At 44.6% G+C, this 15,669-nt stretch overlaps 1 protein-coding gene across 5 annotated transcripts in view; it reads right to left on the bottom strand.

The window, feature by feature from the left end:
- Positions 1 to 451: 451 nt before the first annotated feature.
- LOC137377181 (doublecortin domain-containing protein 1-like) overlaps positions 452 to 15,669 on the bottom strand; it is an 822,721-nt gene continuing 807,503 nt past the window's right edge. For all 5 annotated transcript variants that reach the window (XM_068046610.1, XM_068046609.1, XM_068046608.1 and 2 more), the window contains 3 exons: positions 6,688 to 6,797; positions 5,470 to 5,535; positions 452 to 4,527 (listed from right to left, as the gene is read on the bottom strand). In XM_068046610.1, the coding sequence (XP_067902711.1) occupies positions 5,479 to 5,535; positions 6,688 to 6,797 (167 nt within the window). In that variant the 3' untranslated portion in view covers positions 452 to 4,527; positions 5,470 to 5,478. The remainder of the gene's footprint in view (positions 4,528 to 5,469; positions 5,536 to 6,687; positions 6,798 to 15,669) is intronic.

The raw sequence follows: 15,669 nt of genomic DNA, 5'->3' as shown, positions 1-15,669 counted from the left end.
TCCGGAGGTCAGCTACAGCTTTGCTGCACCAACACTGCTTGTCTTGGTTGAGGTGCTGTGAGTGAAGGAATTTTTCATGGCATTCGCCTTCACTTTCCCACTTGTCTATTTGTCAAGTGTTCAGAATCACACCCTAGGCTGGGATTTTATGGCCCCACCCCACCCCTGAGGTAGGGAAGGAGGTGGGGGCATAGAGCATCGTGACAGGTGGCGGGGGATTGGCAGGGTGGAGGGCCCGACACTTCCCTGTTGCCAAGCAATGTTCCCGAGGGCGGGATAGGCCAATGACGCCTTCCCACCCAGGGGCCAATTGAGGCCATGCAGGGTCTCCTCCATGGGCAATTTGTGATCCACAGTAGACCCCCACCAGGAAGAAACTCCACTCCCCCCCAGGACCCTCCCCCCCCGAACTCCATGAATACCCCCCATCCCCCTCACCGGGGCTCTCCGATTGGTCCCAGCGACTCCACCTCACCTACCTCTTGTCCAGGGTTCCAGCACTGGGCCTGGGTCCGAGGTCTCTACTCCCAGTGGCGCTGCCGATACTGCTGAGCTGCTGGCCCTCTGATTGGCCAGCAGTTCATGCAGATGGAATCCCCGTCTTTCATGGGGCAGGGATCCCAGCTCATGAATATTTAATTGAAAAATACCAGAGGATCGCTCCGGGGGGGGCGCGTAAATGCAGAGGTGGGGATCCTCTCGCCTTTTCGGCCTTGTGCTGGGAGCCCCGCCTCCTGCACAAAATCCAGCCCCTTGAGTGAAGATTTTCCTGAATTTCAAAGCTGTCCATGGTTTTATATGCTGAAAAGATTAAACGTGGCTGTGAAGACTTCTTTGTAAACTGAGTGCTTTGCAATGTGACCTGTCACTCTACAGCCCTCATCATATGACATCACCTGATGTGGCCGCAGTTCTGTCTAGTTAAACAAACTCAATTGCAAAAGCTTCTTAAAAGCTTTCTATTTATATTTAAGTGCAGATGACTCGATCTAAAATAAACACATTTAGATTTTTACTTTCCAGTAAGAAGCTATAATTAAGTTAGACTATAATTAAGGTACACACAACCTCCCATGGGCTAGTTTTTATGAAGTGAAATGTAAACATGCCATTAAGCTTTGAAGTTTGAAGTTTAAGTCCTGGCTGATGGCTATGGGATTGTCAGGGATCCAGAGGCACTTTTATATTTTTCATGTAACTCCATGCAGTCTTTGGAAACTGCTGCTCGTCCCCTTTAACATTCGGAATGTGGAGCCCACTTTCACACTGAGTCCCACAGGTAGCAAACCCGTAGGATCCAACTCCCCACTGTTTACAACAACAACTTGACTTATATAGCACCTTTAACATAGTAAAACATACTGAGGTGTTTCACAGGAGAGTAATCAGACACAATTTGACACCGAGCCACATAAAGAAATATTAGGATCGATGACCAAAAGCTTGTTCAAGGAGGTAGATTTTAAGGACTGTCTTAAAGGAGCAGAGAGAGATGGAGATGTGGAGATGTTTAAGGAGGGATTTACAGAGCCAAGGACCTAGGCAGCCAAAGGCACAGTGGCCAATGTGGAACAATGAAAATTGGTGATGCACAAGTAACCAGAATTGAAGGAGTGCAGCGATCTCGGAGAGATGTAGAGCTAGAGGAGATTACAGAGATAAGGAGGCGTGCGGCCACGGAGGGATTTGAAAACAAGTAGGAGTACAGGGATGATGGATGAACAGGACCATGGGTAAGTTAAGATAGGGGCAGCTGAGTTCTGGATGAGCTCGAGTTCATGGAGCGAGGATGATGGTAGGCTGACCAGGAGAGCGTTGGAACTGTCCAGTCTAGTGGTAACAAAATTTGACTTGTTTAAGCATTAATGACCTCTGGCTAAACAACAGGAAGACTGAAGCCATTGTCTTTGGCCTCTTCCACATACTCCACTCCCTCACCACTGACTTCTTCTCCCTTGCTGTCCCAGGCTGTTCAGGACTGCTAGCAATCTCACTCTCCTCTTCAATCTCCAACTGAGTTTGTGACCCTGAGTGCTGTCCAACACAAAGACAACCTATATCCAAGTCCATAATGTTGCACACCTCTGCCCAGTGTTTCTGACACCCTCATCCATGCTATGGTCACCTCCAGACACGAGTAATATAATGCGCTCTTAGCCAACACCATTCATAAACTTCAGCTTATGCAAAACTGTTGTCCATGTCCACTCTTATACCAAGTCCTATTCAGAATGAAAGTTGTGTTACTCCTGTATAAAGCTCCGGTTAGCAACATCTGGAGTAGTGGGTTCAGTTTGGGTGCTGCATGTATTTGTCTTGGAGCAGGTGCAGCACAGATTCACCAGAATGATACTGGGGCTAAAGGGGTTAAATAATGAGGACAGGTTGCAGTGATTAAGCTTATATTCCCTTGAGTATAGAAGATCCAGCGGTGATCTGACTGAAGTATTTGAGATGTATCGAGCTAAACTATTTTCTTTAGTGGGGCAGTCAAGGACAAAGGGGTATAACCTTAACATTAGAGCTTGACCATTCAAGGGTGATGCCAGGCAGCACTTCTTCATATGGAGTAGAGAGGCTGGAATTTTTCTCCTTTGAACAGAGAAGATTAATGAGAGATTTAATAGAGGAGTTCAAAATTATGAAGGGTTTTTGATGGAGCAGTTAGGGAGAAACTGTTTCTACTGGCAGGACGGTTGGGAATCAGAGGACACAGATTTAAGATGAATGAAGCAGAGGGGGAAAAAGAAACACATGCATTTATATCGTGCTTTTCACAACCACTAGATGTTTTAAAGTGCTTTACAACTTTTGAAATGTAGTCACTGTTAGAATATAGGAAATGTAGCATCCAATTTGTGCACAGCAAACTCCTACAAACAGTAATGTGACAATGACCAGATCATCTGTTTATGGGTGTTGTTTGAGAGACTAGGACACTGAACATAAGAACATAAGAAATAGGAGCAGGAGTAGGCCATTCAGCCCCTCAAGCCTACCCCGCCATTCAATAAGATCATGGGTGATCTATCCCAGGCCTCAACTCCTCATCAGGCCTGCTCTGCCTAACCCTCGACTCCCTGAGATTTCAAAAATCTATCTACGTCCTCCTGGGGAGAACTCCCCTGCTCTTCTTCGAAATAATGCCACGGGATATTTTACATCCACCCAAGCAGACAGGTGCGGCCTCGCTTTAATGTTTCATTCAAAAGACGACAATCCCTCAGTACTGCATTGGAGTGTCAGCCTTGATTTTTGTGCTCAAGCCCTGGAGTGGGATTAAAGCTAGAACCTTGTGACTCAAAGACAAGAGTGCTACAACAGAGCCACAGCTAAAACACAGGAGAGTATTTGTTATGCAGTGAGTTGTTGTAATAATCTGGAATTCACTGTCTGAAAGGGCAGTAGGTTCAATAATAACTTTCAAAAGGGAATTGTATAAATACTTGAAAAGGAAGAATAGCAGGGCTATGGGGAAAGAGCAATGGATTGGGGCTAATTGGACAGCTCTTTCAAAGAGACAGCAAAGGCACGATGGACGAAATACCTTCCTTCTGTGTTATGCAATTGTACAATTGTAGGTGTGGTGCAGTGGGTAACATGCTTATCACCAAGTCAGAAGGGTATGAGTTCAAGACCCCCCTGTAGGACGTGAACACAAAAATCAAGGCTACCACTCCAGTGCAGCATTGTGGGAGTGCTATACTGTTGGAGGTAGATGAGGTATTAAAGTGATGAGGTCCTACCTACCCTCTCAGGTGGATATAAAAGATCCCATGGCACTACTTAAAATAAGTAAGGGAGTTCTCCCTTGTGGCTTGGCCAATATTGATCCTTGAATCAATATCACTAAAAAAAAGTCACTACCACATTGGTGTTTATGGGAGTTTGCTGTGTGCAAATTGGCTGCTGAGTTTCCTGCATTATAACAGTGATTGTACTTCATTGGCTGTAAAGCACTTTGGGATGTCCTGTAGTATTGAAAGGCGCTATATAAATGCAAGCCTTCAATATGATACACAGCTGGAAACTGTTTGGATAGCAGTATGTTTGGCTGCTTGGCATGGTTGTGTTCAGTTTTGTGTTATTGTTGCAAATTTTATAAAGACTAATAATTTGTTTTTATCAGAAACGGAGGATCACTTAGTATTGATCTTCTTTCTTTCCAATAGATTCCTTTTCGCTTATTATCTAATTTGAGCGAAATCATCTGCTTTGTGGTTCAGTGGCTTGTCCAACTAGTGAGCCTTTTGCAGTTTCTGCTTCACAATCTAAATCTCTGCTAAACCAACCAATGAGAAGAGCAGCAGATTTATTTTTGTAACAATTTCATTGGCAAATGGCTCATCATTCAACTTTTCTCAGGAACACTCGATTCCATTGCTGTGGCACTTCGATTTTGGTCCATTGTTGGGACGCTGAAAGGATTAATGGCAGGAATCCATTGCAATTTGGCAATTCCAGTCCTTTATCGGGAATTTGCAGATTTTCACAATTCCACTTGTTTGATCTTGAAATCCATTCCCACTGTGAAGAGAAAACCAGAAAATGGAAAGAGGGTACATTAAAAGTACTTTTACATCCAGCACTGAAACTGTCATTGGCTTTGTTTTTATGTCTAAACAAAAATGTGGACTCAGCAACAGCGAAATGGTGGTACAAATTGAGCCTAAGGTGCCTGGCAAACACTAAATTGTGGCAGAACTGGTTATACCAAGGCTGTACCCTCAAGACTGCTGCCTAACAAACAGCCCATGGGTCTGGGGGCAGGTGGGGTTTCTATCTGCCCCAATAAATGGGTCCAGACACCAGAAGAGACCGGACCAAGAAGCATGCAGGCTCATGATGGGAATTCTCTTGGCTCCCTCTTCCCTTGCCCCCAATGATGTGGGCACCGGGAGAATTCCTAAGGGCCACAGGCGGACCACTTGGGGGTCCAGGTCTAGATCCTAGCCAAGGAACACCAAAAATAAGAGGTAACACTGGAAAGTGTCATTATTTATAGAGGACCCTGGGAATGTTTCAATAATTTTAGGGGCTCCCTGGAAGTGTATCAATATTTTCAGGGAATGCCAGCAGTGTGTCAATATTTATGAAAGAATCCCCCACAAATCTTAGTTTGCAAATCATGGGAAGTTGCTTGAATTTTATTAGCTGGTCAAAGCTCATCGCAGTTATTTAATAAGCATCATACTTCATTTCAAAGCCTATTGTTTCAATCAGAATTTGAATCTCAACAGATTTTCACACCATTTATACAAAGCTACAAAAATAAGTAGGTCCTGTCCTAATACAATACCATAGAATTTCAAAGAACAGATTTGGACAATAAACAGGGATTTTTCTAGGCCCTCAATTATAACTCAATGAGAAACGCAAGCATTATGCCTGATTCATTACAGATGAAAGCACTAACAATTACATTAGGACATCATTATGGCAGAAGATTGATTGTGATTTACTACTTACCTGTCTAGTTCATTCATTAATATCTCCGGCTGGGAGAAGGGCCAAAAAAGGACTGGGCGTCTCAACCTGTGCACAAAACACACTGGCTAAGAAGTGTAACAAATCACAGCTACTGCAAAAATAACACTCTCATTCAATAATTTCATGTGCTTTCTCTAGATTATCCATTGTAAATTTGGCTGATAAGCTATGGAAAAAAACCTAGAAAAACTGGCCTAAAACAGTGCTTGCCATTTTGCCGGATACTCTCTTTGAGTAACAGCAGTGGTTCAGTGAGTAGCACTCTCGTCTCTGAGTCAGAAGATTCTGCATTTAGGCCTCACTCCATAGACTTGAGCACATAATCCAGGCTGACACACCCAGTTCAGTACTGAGGGAGTGCTGCACTGTCAAAGATGTCGTCCGTTGGTTGCAATGTTAAACCAAGGCCCCGTCTGCCCTCTCAGGTGGAAGTAAAAGACCCCCCCTAGCAATATTTCAAAGAAGAGCAGGGGAGTTCTCCTCGGCATTCTGGCCATTATTTATCCATTAATCAACATCACTAAAAGAAACAGTTGATCTATTCGTTACCACATTGTTGTTTGTGGGACAGTTGTGTCTAAATTGGCCACCACATTTCCTATAGTCTGGAATTCTAGTTGGATACATCAGGGAGGGTTCCTGAGGGCTAGAAATTTAAACGCTTAGAGATTGGGAAGGGTAGAATTCTCCTATCCAGATAGTCTAATTGAGGTCAGACAAGATTAGAATTTGCCCAACAGTTTTGCACCACACTGGATTTACACACCATGCAGGATCATTCCAAAGTGGTGGGTGCTTGCTCCCTCTGCTCACTCCACTTCACTCAGAAGTCAGATTGAACCATGACTCTGGATTCACTCTGCAATTATAGTGTCCTTGTGAAACATCTGCACTGGCACAGAACTTGTACAGTAACTTGCCTTTAGCTAAGAAAATGATATTGTCTAAATCTGGACGATGTCCGGAAGGTGCGCTGAAATATGAATAAGATGAGTTGGAGTCCTTCAACACATGTTAGGCCCCTACGTGATATATGTAAGGAGCCTAACACCTGTTTTAGATGATCAGCTGGTGTGTAAAACAACTTTAATAAGTTTCCTCATTCCTACTACTGAGAAATGACTGAAAAATAAAACCTGATTTCAAATCAATATTGTCTTTTTGTAGTGGGCTCTGACACTTGATGGAATGCCATACCTGTGCTTTGGGATTTGTTCTAGAAGTAATGACAATGTTGGTGGCATCTTGTCCCTGTTCTTTTCGGACTCTGGCGTAATTGGCTCTGACCTCCACCCTTTGGCGACTCGCTGTCCGAATGAGAAAGAAACTGGCAGTCAATGAATGCTACTGTTCTCTGTTAAAACTAATTGCCTTCCACTATTATGATGGGTGCCTGCTTCCCAATACATCAGATGTGTAGACATTGAAAGTGCCAGCAGACTGCCAATGGACCGACTTGACATGATAATTTACATAGCAGTAGTCAACATTAAGGATAAAACTGTAACACATGCTTCGCATGTCAATAATGAGTCATTTAAATTCAGATTAACAACATTCTGTTGAACAAAATATAGGTTTAATGAAGCGACAACTGGCGATCTTCTTTACACCATATAAACAATAACAACTTGCATTTATATAGCGCCTTTAATGGAGTGAAGCATGCTATTAGCAAACAAAATTTGACACCGAGCCACTTGAGGAGGTAGTAGGTGATCTAAAGAGGTACCTTTTAAGGAAGGAGAGAGAGGGAGAGAGAGATAAAGAAGACTAGGGTGTAGAGCCTAGACAGCTGAAGGCACGGCCACCAATGGTGGAGTAATTAAAATGGGGGTGCTCAAGTGGTCAGAATTGGAGGAGCGCAGAGATCTTGGAGGGTTGTGGGGCTGGAGGAGGTGACAGAGATAGGGAGAGGCGAGGCCATGAAGGGATTTGAAAACCAGGGTAAGAATTTTAAAATCCAGGTGTAAAACTTCCTGCGATCATGGTGGTAACCTGATACTGGTGATTCTGGTATAATGGTAGTTATCGATGGGACAAGCTAAGAAAGAAAGCAAACAGAGCTGAGCGTCCAGCAACCTACAGGAATATGTCTGTGGAAAGGCACAATATTAAAGTCCCTGAATGTTTCAGGCTGTGCAATATATACAAATGACGTAACTGAAAATGCCTTCAGCAAAATTTTTATCTTTAATTGTGGGGAATTTATTTTGTTCTTTCCTTCTGCATGGCCTACACAGTTCACTTTAATTCCATTGCAATTTTCTGAAGACCAGCAGACACATCTCCGCAACGAAACGCCTCCCTATGTTCTGACAAAATGGCGGAAAACCTGCCTTGGGTCAAGCAGCCCTTTCCAATTTTGTCAATGAAATCCATCGTTTGAGTGACCCTTCGAGGAATGCTGCTTGATTCAGGAACGCACAAATGTTTTTGCAGCAAATGGAATAATACCAAGGTGCCCAGTTTTAATTTTCTTCAAAGCGTAGTATAAAATGAAGCCCATGCCTTCTGTCACATCCAGCAAGAATATGTTTCTATCAAACATTGTGTGAGGAACAAGTCTAATAAAAGCTTGTTTCTCGAATTTTTTTTAAGGTCCTTATTTACAATTCCAGGCAAAAGAAAAAGAGTAGTTGATCTTATCTGTGCCAGACTGGGCTTTGTGCCAGTGGCCTCACTGCTTTCTATAATTACAGGGCAGCAGCATTCAATTTTCAATTGTCAGACATCAGTATGTCTGAAGAGATACTTTTCCAGAGTAGCTGGTAACTTTGCAGAATCTTGCCTCTGTGTAATGGGGTTTCTTTAACAACAACAACAACTTTTATTTACATAGCGCCTTCAACATAACAAAGATCCCAAGGCGCATCACAGGAGCATTAAGAAGCAAAATTGGACATTGAGCCACAGAAGGTGATATTAGAGCAGATGGCTAAAAGCTTGGTCAAAGAGGTAGGTTTTAAGAAGGTTTTGAAGGAGGAAAGTGAGGTGGAGAGTTGAAGAAGCTTGGGAAAGGAATTCCAAAGCTGAGGGCCGAGGCAGCCCGGCCACAAATGGCGGAGAGATTAAAATCAGGGATGCTCAAGAGGCCAGAATTAGAGGGGCACAGATATCTCGGAGGTTTGTGGGGCTGCAGGAGATTACAGAGATAGGGAGGGGTGAGGCCTTGGAGGAATTTGAAAACGAACAAGAGAATTTTAAAACTGAGGTATTGCTTGACTGGGAGCCAATGGAGGTCAGTGAACACAGGGGTGATGGTTAAATGGGACATGGCATGAGTGAGGATATGGGCAGTCGGAAAAAGGAAGCATTCATAAGGGCTAGAAGGCTGGGAACAGACAAAGCCCTTGAGGAATATAAAGAAAGTAGGAAGGAACTTAAGCAAGGAGTCAGGAGGGCTAAAAGGGGTCATGAAAAGTCATTGGCAAACAGGATTAAGGAGAATCCCAAGGCTTTTTATACATATATAAAGAGCAAGGGGGTAACCAGGAAAAGGGTTGGCCCACTCAAGGACAGAGATGGGAATCTATGTGTGGAGCCAGAGAAAATGGGCGAGGTACTAAATGAGTACTTTGCATCAGTATTCACCAAAGAGAAGGACTTGGTGGATGATGAGCCTAGGGAAGGGAGTGCAGATAGTCTCAGTCATCTCATTATCAAAAAGGAGGAGGTGTTGGGTGTCTTGCAAAGCATTAAGGTAGATAAGTCCCCAGGGCCTGATGGGATCTACCCTAGAATACTGATGGAGGCAAAGGAAGAAATTGCTGGGGCCTTGACAGAAATCTTTGCATCCTCATTGGCTACAGGTGAGGTCCCAGAGGACTGGAGAATAGCCAATGTTGTTCCTTTGTTTAAGAAGGGGAGCAAGGATAATCCAGGAAATTATAGGCCAGTGAGCCTTACATCAGTGGTACGGAAATTATTAGAGAGGATTCTTCGGGACAGGATTTACTCCCATTTGGAAACAAATGAACTTATTAGCGAGAGGCAGCATGGTTTTGTGAAGGGGAGGTCGTGTCTTACTAACTTGATTGAGTTTTTTGAGGAAGTGACGAAGATGATTGATGAAGGAAGGGCAGTGGATGTTGTCTATATGGACTTCAGTAAAGCCTGTGACAAGGACCCTCATGGCAGACTGGTACAAAAGGTGAAGTCACATGGGATCAGAGGTGAGCTGGCAAGATGGATACAGAACTGGCTTGGTCATAGAAGACAGAGGGTAGCAGTGGAAGGGTGCTTTTCTGAATGGAGGGATGTGACTAATGGTGTTCCACAGGGATCAGTGCTGAGACCTTTGCTCTTTGTAGTATATATAAATGATTTGGAGGAAAATGTAGCTGGTCTGATTAGTAAGTTTGCGGACGACACAAAGGTTGGTGGAGTTGCGGATAGTGATGAGGATTGCCAGAGGATACAGCAGGATATAGATCGGTTGGAGACTTGGGCGGAGAAATGGCAGATGGAGTTTAATCCAGACAAATGTGAGGTAATGCATTTTGGAAGATCTAGTACAGGTGGGAGGTATACAGTAAGTGGCAGAACCCTTAGGAGTATTGACAGGCAGAGAGATCTGGGCGTACAGGTCCACAGGTCACTGAAAGTGGCAACGCAGGTGGATAAGGTAGTCAAGAAGGCATACAGCATGCTTGCCTTCATCAGTCGGGGCATAGAGTATAAAAATTGGCAAGTCATGCTGCAGCTGTACAGAACCTTAGTTAGGCCACACTTAGAATATTGCGTGCAATTCTGGTCGCCACACTACCAGAAGGACGTGGAGGCTTTGGAGAGGGTACAGAGGAGGTTTACCAGGATGTTGCCTGGTCTGGAGGACATTAGCTATGAGGAGAGGTTGGATAAACTCGGATTTTTTTCACTGGAACGACGGAGGTAGAGGGGCGACATGATAGAGGTTTACAAAGTTATGAGCGGCATGGACAGAGTGGATAGTCAGAATCTTTTTCCCAGGGTGGAAGAGTCAGTTACTAGGGGACAGAGGTTTAAGGCGCAAGGGGAAAAGTTTAGAGGGGATGTGTGAGGCAAGTTCTTTACACAGAGGGTGGTGAGTGCCTGGAACTTGCTGCCGGGGGAGGTGGTGGAAGCAGGTACGATAGCGACGTTTAAGAGGCATCTTGACAAATGCATGAATAGCATGGGAATTGAGGGGTTCGGACCCGGAAGTGCAGAAGGTTTTAGTTTAGACAGGCATCAAGATCGGCGCAGGATTGGAGGGCCGAATGGCCTGTTCCTGGGCTGTACTGTTCTTTGTTCTTTGTTGTTCTTTGACCTCAGGTTTACAGAAGGGAGAAAGTGGGAGACCAGGCAGGAGAGCATTGGAATAGTCAAGTCCAGAGGTGACAAAGGCATGAATGAGGATTTCAGCAGCAGATGAGCAGAGGCAGGGGCGGAGTTGGGTGTTGTTACGGAGACGGAAATAGGTCTTAGTGATGGCGCAGTTATGTGGTCGGATGCTCATCTCAGGGTCAAATATGACAGCAAGGTTATCAAGAGTCTGGTTTAGCCTCAGACAGTTACCAGGGAGAGGGATTAAGTCTTTCGCTAGGGAATGGAGTTTGTAGTGGGGGCCAAAGACAATGGCTTTGATCTTCCCAATGTTTAGTTGAAACAAATTTCTGCACATGTAATAGCGAATGTTGGACAAGCAGTCAGATAACGTAGAGACAGTGGAGGGGTCGAGAAAGGTGGCGATGAGGTAGAGCTGGGTGTCGTCAGCACTCATCTGAAAACTAACACTATTTTCAGCTGATGTTGCTGAGGGGCAGCAGGTAGATGAGAAATAAGAGGAGGCCAAGGATAGATCCTAAGGGAACACCAGAGATAACAATGCAGGAGTGGGACGAGAAGCCATTACAAGTGACACTCTGGCTATGATTAGACAGCAAAGAATGGAACCAGGAGGGTGCAGTCAAAACCAGCTGGACGACAGTGGAGAGGCAGTGGAGGAGGATACAAGTCATGGCCTTCCCTATACTTTTGACGTTGCAAACAAGTGCTGAAGCTGGGAGAGTGTTAAGATCTACTGGAAGATGTTAAAGGAAAATAATTCAATGATACAATGAACTGGAGAGTGGAAATACAGTGAGATAGAGAATGGAAATAGAATGACCTGGAGAGTGGAAATACAATGAACAGGAGAGTGGAAATACAGTGAGCTGGAGAGTGGAAATACAATGAACAGGAGAGTGGAAATACAGTGAGCTGGAGAGTGGAAATACAATGAGCTGGAGAGTGGAAATACAGTGAGCTGCAGAGTGGAAATACAGTGAGCTGGAGAGTGGAAATACAGTGAGCTGCAGAGTGGAAATACAATGAGCTGGAGAGTGGAAATACAAAGAGATGGAGAGTGGAAATAGGATAAGCTGGAGAGTGGAAATACAATGAGCTGGAGAGTGGAAATACAGTGAGCTGGAGAGTGGAAATACAATGAGCTGGAGAGTGGACATACAATGAGCTGGAGAGTGGAAATACAGTGAGCTGGAGAGTGGAAATAGGATAAGCTGGAGTGTGGAAATACAATGAGCTGGAGAGTGGAGATACAGTGAGCTGGAGAGTGGACATACAATGAGCTGGAGAGTGGAAATACAGTGAGCTGGAGAGTGGAAATAGGATAAGCTGGAGTGTGGAAATACAATGAGCTGGAGAGTGGAGATACAGTGAGCTGGAGAGTGGACATACAATGAGCTGGAGAGTGGAAATACAGTGAGCTGGAGAGTGGAAATAGGATAAGCTGGAGTGTGGAAATACAATGAGCTGGAGAGTGGAAATACAGTGAGCTGCAGAGTGGAAATACAGTGAGCTGGAGAGTGGAAATACAGTGAGCTGCAGAGTGGAAATACAATGAGCTGGAGAGTGGAAATACAAAGAGATGGAGAGTGGAAATAGGATAAGCTGGAGAGTGGAAATACAATGAGCTGGAGAGTGGAAATACAGTGAGCTGGAGAGTGGACATACAATGAGCTGGAGAGTGGACATACAATGAGCTGGAGAGTGGAAATACAGTGAGCTGGAGAGTGGAAATAGGATAAGCTGGAGTGTGGAAATACAATGAGCTGGAGAGTGGAGATACAGTGAGCTGGAGAGTGGACATACAATGAGCAGGAGAGAGGAAATACAATGAGCTGGAGAGTGGAAATACAGTGAGCTGGAGAGTGGAAATAGGATAAGCTGGAGTGTGGAAATACAATGAGCTGGAGAGTGGAGATACAGTGAGCTGGAGAGTGGACATACAATGAGCAGGAGAGAGGAAATACAATGAGCAGGAGAGAGGAAATACAATGAGCTGGAGAGTGGAAATACAGTGAGCTGGAGAGTGGAAATACAATGAGCTGGAGAGTGGAATTACAGTGAGCTGGAGAGTGGAGATACAGTGAGCTGGAGAGTGAAAATAGAGTAAGCTGGAGAGTGGAAATACAATGAGCTGGAGAGTGGAAATACAATGAGCTGGAGAGTGGAAATAGGATGAGCTGGAGAGTGGAAATACAGTGAGCTGGAGAGTGGAAATAGGATGAGCTGGAGAGTGGAAATACAGTGAGCTGGAGAGTGGAAATACAATGAGCTGGAGAGTGGAAATACAGTGAGGTGCAGAGTGGAAATACAATGAGCTGGACAGTGGAAATACAGTGAGCTGGAGAGTGGAAATACAGTGAGCTGGAGAGTGGAAATATAGTGAGCTGGAGAGTGGAAATACAATGAGCTGGAGAGTGGAAATATAGTGAGCTGGAGAGTGGAAATACAATGAGATGAAGAGTGGAAGGACAGTGAAATTCAGAATGGTAATAGAATAAGCTGGAGAGTGGAAACACTATGAGCTGGAGAGTAGAAATACAGTGAGCTGGAGAGTGGAAATACAATGAGCTGGAGAGTGGAGATACAGTGAGCTGGAGAGTGGACATACAATGAGCTGGAGAGTGGACATACAATGAGCTGGAGAGTGGAAATACAGTGAGCTGGAGAGTGGAAATAGGATAAGCTGGACTGTGGAAATACAGTGAGCTGGAGAGTGGAAATACAATGAGCTGGAGAGTGGAATTACAGTGAGCTGGAGAGTGGAGATACAGTGAGCTGGAGAGTGAAAATAGAGTAAGCTGGAGAGTGGAAATACAGTGAGCTGGAGAGTGGAAATACAATGAGCTGGAGAGTGGAAATACAATGAGCTGGAGAGTGGAAATAGGATGAGCTGGAGAGTGGAAATACAGTGAGCTGGAGAGTGGAAATACAATGAGCTGGAGAGTGGAAATACAGTGAGCTGCAGAGTGGAAATACAATGAGCTGGAGAGTGGAAATACAGTGAGCTGGAGAGTGGAAATACAGTGAGCTGGAGAGTGGAAATACAATGAGCTGGAGAGTGGAAATATAGTGAGCTGGAGAGTGGAAATACAATGAGCTGGAGAGTGGAAATATAGTGAGCTAGAGAGTGGAAATACAATGAGATGAAGAGTGGAAGGACAGTGAAATTCAGAATGGTAATAGAATAAGCTGGAGAGTGGAAACACTATGAGCTGGAGAGTAGAAATACAGTGAGCTGGAGAGTGGAAATACAGTGAGCTGGAGAGTGGAAATACAATGAGCTGGAGAGTGGAAATAGAGTGAGCTGGAGAGTGGAAATGGAATAAGCTGGAGAGTGGAAATACAGTGAGCTGGAGAGTGGAAATACAATGAGCTGGAGAGTGGAAATACAGTGAGCTGGAGAGTGGAGATACAGTGAGCTGGAGAGTGGAAATACAATGAGCTGGAGAGTGGAAATACAATGAGCTGGAGAGTGGAAATAGGATGAGCTGGAGATTGGAAATACAGTGAGCTGGAGAGTGGAAATAGGATGAGCTGCAGAGTGGAAATACAGTGAGCTGGAGAGTGGAAATACAATGAGCTGGAGAGTGGAAATACAGTGAGCTGCAGAGTGGAAATACAATGAGCTGGAGAGTGGAAATACAGTGAGCTGGAGAGTGGAAATACAATGAGCTGGAGAGTGGAAATATAGTGAGCTGGAGAGTGGAAATACAATGAGCTGGAGAGTGGAAATATAGTGAGCTGGAGAGTGGAAATACAATGAGATGAAGAGTGGAAGGACAGTGAAATTCAGCATGGTAATAGAATAAGCTGGAGAGTGGAAACACGATGAGCTGGAGAGTAGAAATACAGTGAGCTGGAGAGTGGAAATACTGTGAGCTGGAGAGTGGAAATACAGTGAGCTGGAGAGTGGACATACAATGAGCTGGAGAGTGGAAATAGAGTGAGCTGGAGAGTGGAAATGGAATAAGCTGGAGAGTGGAAATACAGTGAGCTGGAGAGTGGAAATACAATGAGCTGGAGAGTGGAAATACAGTGAGCTGGAGAGTGGAAATACAATGAGCTGGAGAGTGGAAATACAGTGAGCTGGAGAGTGGAAATACAGTGAGCTGGAGAGTGGGAATACAATGAGCTTGAGAGTGGAAATACAGTGAGCTGGAGAGTGGAAATACAGTGAGCTGGAGAGTGGGAATACAATGAGCTGGAGAGTGGAAATGGAATAAGCTGGAGAGTGGAAATACAGTGAGCTGGAGAGTGGAAATAGAGTGAGCTGGAGAGTGGAAATGGAATAAGCTGGAGAGTGGAAATACAGTGAGCTGGAGAGTGGAAATACAATGAGATGAAGAGTGGAAGTGCAGTGAAATTCAGAATGGTAATAGAATAAGCTGGAGAGTGGAAATACTATGAGCTGGAGAGTGGAAATACAATGAGCTGGAGAGTGGAAATAGAGTGAGCTGGAGAGTGGAAATGGAATAAGCTGGAGAGTGGAAATACAGTGAGCTGGAGAGTGGAAATACAATGAGCTGGAGAGTGGAAATACAGTGATCTGGAGAGTGGAAATACAATGAGCTGGAGAGTGGAAATACAATGAGCTGGAGAGTGGAAATACAGTGAGCTGGAGAGTGGAAATAGAATAAGCTGGACTGTGGAAATACAGTGAGCTGGAGAGTGGAAATACAATGAGCTGGAGAGTGGAATTACAGTGAGCTGGAGAGTGGAGATACAGTGAGCTGGAGAGTGAAAATAGAGTAAGCTGGAGAGTGGAAATACAGTGAGCTGGAGAGTGGAAATACAATGAGCTGGAGAGTGGAAATACAATGAGCTGGAGAGTGGAAATAGGATGAGCTGGAGAGTGGAAATACAGTGAGC

The sequence above is a fragment of the Heterodontus francisci genome, chromosome 14 (assembly GCF_036365525.1).
Source record: "Heterodontus francisci isolate sHetFra1 chromosome 14, sHetFra1.hap1, whole genome shotgun sequence".
Classification (NCBI taxonomy): domain Eukaryota; kingdom Metazoa; phylum Chordata; class Chondrichthyes; order Heterodontiformes; family Heterodontidae; genus Heterodontus; species Heterodontus francisci.
This window is presented reverse-complemented; position numbering and strand designations above follow the sequence as displayed.